Below are 9,383 nucleotides of genomic sequence, written 5' to 3'. Positions count from 1 at the left end.
TCAGACTTTTAACAATTGCTAAACTTTGTGCAAACACATTGAAACCTACAAACTCTTCTCCTATTCAGCGATCGACATTCGAGCGAAGGCAAGAACAGGTGTGACAACACTACATGCTGACTTACTGTACAGAGGAGAATAGAGGGGTCAAAGACCGAGGGCTTCAAAGATGTTACACTGATAAAGGACTCATCTACCCAAGAACAAACACATTTCTCTATTCTGCAATTCGGAGTACTTTGATATGATTACTTCAGTAGTGATTCTCACCACACAGCGGGGAAGCTTGGCAAACCCAACGAGCCAGAGATGGCTCCTGCATGAATATTTTGATATATCTTTCCATTAGCTATCTGCCAGCAACAGAATACTGCTGATTAAGTTACACAGTTCATCAATAACTAACACATCTGGGAAAAAAGACAGCTCTTCTCTGGACCCAGCAATACAGACATACACTCTTAGGAGTTGGATCGTAGGTCTTATGATGCACAGAGACTTTAGGTGCAGAAAAATGCAACACAATAAAAACCTTCTTGAATGGACTGTACTATAAGGGAACGAGGCTTTATTACACACATGTGGATGAGTTTTTCCCCACGCTGTCCCATGAGGTAGGTACACATCCCACCCATTTCACAGGAAAAGAAGAGGCACCATAGTTCAGCTACTTGTTACAGTCATATCACAAACAGGACAGGTGATTTCCTGTGTCATTCACTAACCCAACTACCCAGAATTGTTCAGAGAGTTGCATAGATTAAAGATCATGTGTCAACAGGGTTAGAGCCACCAGTTACAAGATCTGGGAGGAGTTCCCATCACCTCTCCCGTCAGACTCCCACATAAAAAGAATACCTTAAGGAACACCTTAAGGGAAGTGACATGGAAGTAAAATCATGCTTTTATTCTGAAAAATGTGTACACAGCTCCTTAAAATGAGCTCTGTGTCGAGGCTGCTGAAGTGAGAGCCGAGGGAACCACAGCCTTTGTGTACCTTCACTCCCCAACGCCGAGGTCCAACACAGCCAGAGTGTTCTGACATCTCTACCGTGTTGTCACTGGTTGAGCTCACAGATCCTGAAGTCTTCTCTCTAGGAATGGAACCAAACTGAACCCTTGGGCTGCTCCATCCATTCCCTATGGTGCAGCAGCTGGCAGGTGTCCTCCAGACACAACAGCATGAGGGGACCCAAACCTTGGCAAAGCACCCACACAACACCTTTCTTGAACTAGAGCACAAGTCTGTAAGAGGCATGTCCACACCTCTGCACATCTGCTACAATCCAGAATAAAATGCACAACAGAACAAGCTCAGGAAAGTTTACAGAACTTAAATATTTATTTTTAAACCATTTAACCCCCCCCCAAAACATTGAAATAAGCTTCATCTATAAACAGATTTACAAGACTAACAACTACAGAAGCTAGAGGAGCACTACAATTTGTTTCTGTGATGCAGTTATTTTGTAAAGCTTCAGATCAACTGTATTTACAACTTTTGCTGCTTTTACATTTATAAAAATATTTATTTAATCCATAACATTATTGTTTTCAAAAACTATTTCCAGACTTTTTTCTCAGATATAAATTCTAATTGAATTTCAGTTATATAGCAGATGAAAGTTTTAAACAGAAACATTTTTTTTAAAATTAAAACAAGGAGTTAAAAGTAATTTTTTTACAGTGTAGGCACCATTGAAAATAATTGTCCTTGGCATATCTAACCACCATCTCTCATGAGTGTCCTTTATATAAAAACAATGTAATGGCAACATTTGACTAAAAATGCAGTATTCACTTGCACACCATTACTTTTTCAATATTTGGCAGATATATTTCAGATTCTTTAAAATGACTTTTGTGCAAAAACAAAATGTGCAGGTCTGAACCATAAAATAAACACACCCAGCCTTTATCAAAAATAAATTTACACCAACAGTTCCACAGCTAAGTACTGAAAAACAATCCCAGTTCAAAACTTCAGCATAATATACATACTGGGCTGAAAAAGGGAAAAAAAAACCAACCAAAACCCAAAAAAAAAAAAAACCAAACCAACAGAAGAAAAGATATTACCCATCTAGCAGTACCATAAATATATAACTGAAAGCAACTTTATAGTCCTTACCTACTTCTTTATGAAAAAAAATTCACTCCGTACTGCACAGTACTACCTTTTGTGAAAGAATATCTATAACTCAGTTATTTGCATATTAACTGGTAAATACATATTTAAAATACACTTTCAGAAAAATTATAAACAAATGGTGTCGATGTACTGTCTTTAATGTACTTCAGAAGGAAAATGTGTATAAATATCTTACAGGAGAAACAACACCACCACCCAGGACGCTGGTGTTACACCGATACCTGCGCGTGAGGTATGTAACATGCGACGCTCGGCCTCTCTGGCTCCCTTCCACCCAGGCATGTGTACTCAGAGGAAAAAAAATTAAATTAAGTTCAACTGGACTTCAGGTTTTGTCCATTATTGCCAAAAGCCCCACCCCCTCAACTGTATTGCTCTAAATGTTTCCTACTAGGATGCTGTAAGATTGAACGACTACTTCAAAACCTGTTCTAAAAGGTACTACACATACTGTACATCAGGATAGACCTGTTGCTACATATCACCTGCAAACTATTGACATATTGCTCTCAAACATATTTAATCATAGAGCTGCCTAAAATACTGTACCAATTTAGAATTCAAAGAGATACTGTTGCAGGTTTGTTTGTCAGGGCACGGTAACTATATGCTGGTTGAAGCAGGTGCTACAGCAATACCCTTGCCACTACGTTACATGTTTGGAGTATGCTTGTGAAAAAGCTATTTTCTCTGAAGCTTGTTAGTGATTTACAAAAGTTTAACTCATGAATATAAAAGACCTGTACAACCCCCTGTACAGGAACAAAAGAGCATCAAAACATACTGTACTTGCACATTCTATTAACTAAAGTAATGGTTATTTCTAAAAGCAAAACTGCACCTCAACATTTATCAGATTAAACAGGTGAAACTACAATATTAAAAGTTGTTCTTTACAAAATAATTTCCTGAAAATATAAAACCATGTGCACTGCCACAAAATAGTTGAGTAGGTTCTTTCAAATCCTCAATCACCATCAATATGTTGCAAAGATCCAAAAGGCACAAGGAGCTCATGAGCTAAGCACTGCCAAGCTTGAAGTAGTTTTGGTGGGTTTCACTGGGTCCATACTAAACAGCAGTCAATTGTGTGAAGTTTCTTAGGATGAGTCATTAACAGAAAATCTACAGGTGAAAAAGGCAAGCAAATACTCTGTTAATTATACTGTTTCAGCTAGGCAAACAGCACATAGCTGGTTTTGCATCACTAAACTAGTACATCCCAACAGTTCATAGGGAAACACCCACCAGAAGTGACACTCAAGAAAATATTCCTCAAAGAGATAAGTTAAAGATTCTCCATTTCCCTCTCTGTCTGTAAATATGCTCATGACAAAACTGCAGGCTACATTAAAGGAAACAAGGAATAACAACTACAGTAAAGCTGCAGCACCAGAAGACCAGACATAGTAACTGCTACTATTCGTTTTAGTCTCAAATAGAAGTTAACTACAACTACCAAAGCTAGAAGGTTAAAGCACTGGACATAGCAGATCTTCCCCTTATCATTAAACTACAGAAATTTACTCCACACATGAAGTTCAGTGTCAACTAACCTTTCCTATGCATACTTACTTTGAATATAATTTCTTTAAGCAAAAACTTTAATTTTTTTACAACGCATACATAAAAATTCCTTAACTTACTTCTGAAATTTCTCCATAAGTTTCTTCACCATCTTATCTGTGATCCCTGGACATGTTGCTTCTGCCATGTTGATGCTTTTCTCAAGTTCCTCAATTGCTTTCTTCCTGTTAGCATTATTTGTGTCCTGCTGCTTGAGCTGAGGAGCAAATCAAAACAGGTAAACCTTACAAAAATTGCCAGACATTTGGCTAATACTTTCAAAGGAGTTTTTTTAAGCCAACACTTACCTCAGCGAACACAGGGGTGATTATCATAGTTAAACAACTCAGGGTTTTAACAAGATCCTGATCCTGAAAGTTCACAAATGAGCATTACATTAGCACTTTGCCATACAACATACACACTGCACTTAACACAGCACATGTGATCTTAGAAGTTCAGTTACATTTAACTGAGTGATTAAAACCAACAGAGGCACAGTACACCAACAAATGTTACAGGGTGTTGAAAGAGATGCCTGATGACACATCTCAAATATATGTAAATACATAACATCAGAAAAACAGTTCAGTTTTTCCTCCCTAAGTCTTTAAACTTCCCATCTCTGTGAACGGATACATCTGAAGTATATTTTGCACTTGCAGCTGACATGGGCATAGGAAATATCACTAACCACCATCATCTCTTAAACTACAAAAAAAGAGCCAGTTCTTATATTATGAAAAGTGAAATTTACTAAGTTTTATCACTATCTTCCCTGAATTAGCTTCAGAACCAGCAGTCAGAACTCTGCAGACTGTACATACCGTCCCATTCTGTAGTTTCTTTGCATCTGGCTTCTTCCGAACTGTAGTAAAGCTCCACTCAGGGTGAGAGTTATTTTCTTTGTTACTGGACTCCCTGAAGAAAAAAGGACATGATGTACATACTACTTGCCACAACATCACACCAAGCAAGCACAGGTAATAAAAATGTAACAAACATAGAAGGATTAGTTCCATGTTCCTTAAAGTAAGAAGAAAAATGTGTATTGAAACATTAACTGAACTTGAAAAGAGGCTGAATAAATTGAAATGTGATCAAAGCAATCAGAAGATGTTATCTGCCCACAAAGCTTACCTTCTCCCATGGCATCCCATTTAAAACAGGTATCTGATATCCAGAAAAGCAAGAGACTTACAGAAAGCATGTTGTTCCACAGGCATTGTGCAAACTTCTTCATGCACCTCAACCTTGCTCTGCAATACCTCTAATTGTGATTCACTGGCTTTGGTACAACCACTAGCCTCAGACTAGGAAATACATAGCACTTAAACAGAACTGAAATTGAGTTCAGAGAGAGAAAGTTTAAAGAGGTAACGAGTGCACAGCTTGACTTATGTGTTAGTCTTTAGGTTCATACAGGGGGTTTTCTTGAAAGCAGCCAATGAGAAACAGATAGCACATAGACAGGTGTACAGAAATGGAATTAATTACACAGAGAAGCTGCAGCAAACCTACTTTAGTAATGTTCTCTAAAAAGAAAAAAGCCCAAAAAAGACTAAACTGAAAATAAACTTACGAATCTGAACCATCGGAATCACTTTCATCACTACTATGTCCCTCTGCTTTCCATCTCTTAAACCTATCAATCAGTTCTGTCAGATAGGAAGTCTTCTTGGCATTTTTCATAATGAATTTGTGCTTCAGAAGTTCTTTTGCAGTGGGACGCTGTAAGAAATACTTTAAATATTTAATGTTATGCTAACATTTCATGATTTCAAATGTTAACAGGGGAGATTTAGTAAGACAACAGACTTCTAGAGCTAACTCATACAGTATCAAGAAATCAGTAAAACAGGAAGTCAGGAGAAGCCAGTAACCCACACTTACAAGCACTCTAAAAATACGACCAAGTCATCCATAGCCTATACAGCTTATCCTTCTACTCTACAAGGGCACACCCAGGAAAATGACTAATCAAAATTCTCCAATGCAACATTTCCTTGTAAGCTGAATTCAGACAGCAAAAGTTGTGCTGGAGGAAAGGATTTCAGATGATTCTCTCCTCCGTTAAAGCTTCTCCTCTGCCGCTGTCCTAGGTTTGAGTGCATTTCAGGAAGCTGCCTCTGCCACCATAACTTTTTTCAGCATTCTCCCTCCTCCTCTGAATATTTTAAACAAAAGAGGCTAGGATGGAGACAGCTATTAAAAAGTACCACTACCATTTCCAGTGGAAAGCACAGTCTCTAAAATTATTTCCATCAGTGATGATGCACTACACCGGCAAAATACTTCACAAGCATGAGAGTAGAAAACAACACCGAAAGAGTCATACACACACACACACACGTATCTACTCACAAATGTTGGGTCCTTATTCAGACATGCATCAATGAATTCTTTGAAAGGTTTACTGAATTCTCCTAATAAAGTTGGAGGATTGTTTTTCGGAATGAGGAACAGAACTCTCATTGGATGCATATCCGAGTTGGGAGGTTCCCCCTTGGCCAGTTCAATCGCGGTGATCCCCAGGGACCAGATGTCAGCCTGACAAAGGGAAAAGGCAACTTTTAGAGCAACTCAAATTTCCACACATACTTCATTTATTATATAAAATAAATTCTGCTCTTAGTAGGTAATCCAAATATTCCTTTCTAATACTCCGGGAACAGCTGATTCCCAAAGACCTGGCTGACTTATCAGTCTTTAATGACCAACATCTACATCACCACTTTTGTTGCACAGTCACTGTTCTAACACTGTCAGCAAGTTAAACAGGCACCTCAAGTCACATGCTTTTGGGAAAAGCTTCAGAAACATTGATCCTCCCTTTGATTTTTTTTTCTATATGTTAACTACAAACTGCCACAAATTTCCTATGCCTAATTCAGACTTTGTTTAAGCAGCCAGACTGCATGCTGATGTTACTTTTTAAACTGAAGATGCACTGAGGTATCCAACCTTGTTTGACTGCTCACTCTGAAGGAACAAGACAGAAAGCTGAATCAAATCCAGCACACAATCACTTAAAGTCTTTCCTAACAGACTGATGAATTTAGCTAAGGAATTACTGAGTTGAAACACCAAGTTCACAGTGTAAGTTACTGAAGCAAAATGAAGTGTTATTTATTTTAGTTAGAAAAAGTAAGCATTATAAACAAATTCTGTCTTTGTATCAAAATATACTATTATATTTTGATATCATATATAGATATAAAATTATAGAACTATACAATTCTTCTCTGATTCAGAGATTTTTCCCCACTGAAACATAGCCTACTTGTGCCTTTTTAGATGAGTTACAATAGCTACTAAGGTCACTAAAGGTGTTTCTCATTAAAAAGTGGCTGACAACAGCTGACTACACTTGGCTCAGAATCCTAAACCAAAATTGTCCATAGAGGAAACAAAGGTTAAAATTTAAATCTCACCGATATTCCTCTCCTAATCACAGGAACTACAATAGCTGAACTTCACACTGAAGAATTCAACTAGCTCGTTGATATTACTGAAATATTCTAACAGTTGTCTATTAGAGCAAAACGTTTTGAGATAAGAAGTAGGTCAAAAATGTATGAATTTCTATTTTATTTTCCATCATTTCTGAAGTATGGAGAGAAGAGGAAAGGCTAAAATTAAGTCCAGACATCAGCATTAGTCTAGAAATGGAAGTGCATCCTGTCCAAACCCTTCATCTGTCCTACCTGAGGTTTGCATCTTCTGTGCTTTCCTGCTTGAATTTTGGCACGAAAAGAAAAGAAGGAAGACAGTGCTCTTGCAACATAGTGAGGACATATGGAGGACTAAAGAGTAGGTTGCTTGGAAAATTTAAATGAAGGGGTGGTACAGCTGATTTATATACAGGGCAAGCAGAAGAGGAATTTTGCCCAATTTGAGTGGCCAATGCACATTTTTAAGGCAGGGTACAGTGCTTTTCCAAAACGCCCTAGGGAGCACACTACAGTTGGCACCACTGAAACCCTAAACAGGGTAACTACAACTTTCTTATCAGCAAGAACCCTTGTGACAAGTACACAAATTCCTTCCAGTCTGAATAACCCTGGGAAAATGATCCTGGAGTGTGAATATTTTCAGGACACCTCAGATATTCAACAGTCTTTTTCTTTGTGTGCACATTACAAGTACAGTTTCAAGTTTACTGTTTGAGAAAAAAAACAGTATGAAAATACTACTTTGCACATACCAAGATTTTTAGATATCTTGCTCCCATTTAAGGCTGTATCTACAGCATATGCAAAGTCCAATGCCAGCATTGAAGCACACTGTAACTGCACTATCCACATGCTCTAGGTCATCATGAGGGTTTCCACAGAGGAGAAAAGGGCACTGCTCCCTCCTTACTGTCATTTCTAGCAGCAGTTCCCAACCCTCAGAAAACCTGGAGGAGCTCTGCTTTTCTACTGCTGGTTCACATAGGGGAAACTCTCCTTTGTCATTTGTCATCCATGACAAAGAAACACACAAGGTACATAATGCTACCACAGCTACCCATCCTGTAGTTCAATTTACTTTTTACCTTCTCAAGAACAGTGACCTCTGCTAACATTTTCAGCACTGCACAGATCCTCAGAAATACTACTAAACAAATTATATCCAGAGCTGTGTATAAAAATCTGAGAAGAGAGTAAAATTCCAGTCATCATCTTGGCTTTAAGTAAACTGCCAAGTTCTGGTGCCATTCCACTTGGTGAATATGTGACTGCTGTTTGAATTAAATGTGAAACGTTGAAGTGAAACCAAACCAACCAACTCATAACACTGAAAGCACTCAGGGAGTTGCTCTGAAAGAAACATGACAGCATCAATCTACTTGGTGACTGCATAGGTCCTGCACAGGAGTACAATGACATGTAACTACTCTAGAAAAACAATTTATTCATACTTATAATTATATTATTTGAAACCCTGTAATTTGAAATCTACCTTTTTTTTCCTCCACAGTGGTAGATCTAAAAGCAGAAACTCAAAGTAACTGCTGTTGGATTGTCAGATACAAGGAGAAGGTGTTCTACTCCCATACTTACTTTAGAATCATACGCTGACTGCTGAATGACTTCAGGGGCCATCCAAAATGGGGTTCCAACAAAGGTGTTCCTCTTAATTTGCGTGTCTGTCAGCTGCCCAGCGACTCCAAAATCAGCAAGCTTAACATCACCTTGCTCTGATAACAAGACATTGGCAGCTGCCAAGGAGAAACAACATCTCCATCAGACTACTGTTCTTGTGGTTCTTAAAGACTTTAACAAAGTAACAGTGGAAATGTTACACACCTTTTATATCCCTGTGAATTTTCTTCTCTGAGTGTAGGTAGTCAAGACCTTTCAAGATTTCCTTGAGCATGGTAGCAATCTGGAACTCATCGAAAGGGCCAGCACGCAGCTTTGGGGGAAAAAAACCAATTGTAGTCTTGTACCTAATTTTTGGCTTGTTTTTAATTAAATTACATCTTGAAAGATTTTTTTTTTAAAAGAACTAACAGAATTCATGAAATACTCAATGAAATATGTCAACATTCTAATAGAAACGGGTGCCCTTGGAATGATCATCTTCACATCTCCTCTACTGACAGATAGAACATCAAAAATGCTGTTACTCCTCTCACACACACAGTATGCTCTCCCTTCAGCATGCAAAGCACATG

The 9,383-nt window shown here is 38.1% G+C and overlaps 1 protein-coding gene across 1 annotated transcript in view; it reads right to left on the bottom strand.

The window, feature by feature from the left end:
- Window positions 1-1,505: 1,505 nt before the first annotated feature.
- LOC103803035 (serine/threonine-protein kinase MST4) overlaps window positions 1,506-9,383 on the bottom strand; it is a gene marked incomplete at its 5' end in the record, with an annotated part of 16,390 nt that continues 8,512 nt past the window's right edge. Inside the window, 8 exons of the mRNA XM_009075568.1 lie at window positions 1,506-3,277; window positions 3,799-3,935; window positions 4,027-4,089; window positions 4,546-4,639; window positions 5,301-5,449; window positions 6,083-6,268; window positions 8,767-8,924; window positions 9,013-9,121. Coding sequence (XP_009073816.1) covers window positions 3,253-3,277; window positions 3,799-3,935; window positions 4,027-4,089; window positions 4,546-4,639; window positions 5,301-5,449; window positions 6,083-6,268; window positions 8,767-8,924; window positions 9,013-9,121 — 921 coding nt within the window. The remainder of the gene's footprint in view (window positions 3,278-3,798; window positions 3,936-4,026; window positions 4,090-4,545; window positions 4,640-5,300; window positions 5,450-6,082; window positions 6,269-8,766; window positions 8,925-9,012; window positions 9,122-9,383) is intronic.

Source organism: Acanthisitta chloris, unplaced genomic scaffold, assembly GCF_000695815.1.
Source record: "Acanthisitta chloris isolate BGI_N310 unplaced genomic scaffold, ASM69581v1 scaffold45055, whole genome shotgun sequence".
Taxonomy (NCBI): domain Eukaryota; kingdom Metazoa; phylum Chordata; class Aves; order Passeriformes; family Acanthisittidae; genus Acanthisitta; species Acanthisitta chloris.
The sequence above is the reverse complement of the archived record's forward strand: the minus strand, read 5'-3'. Positions and strand labels throughout refer to the sequence as shown.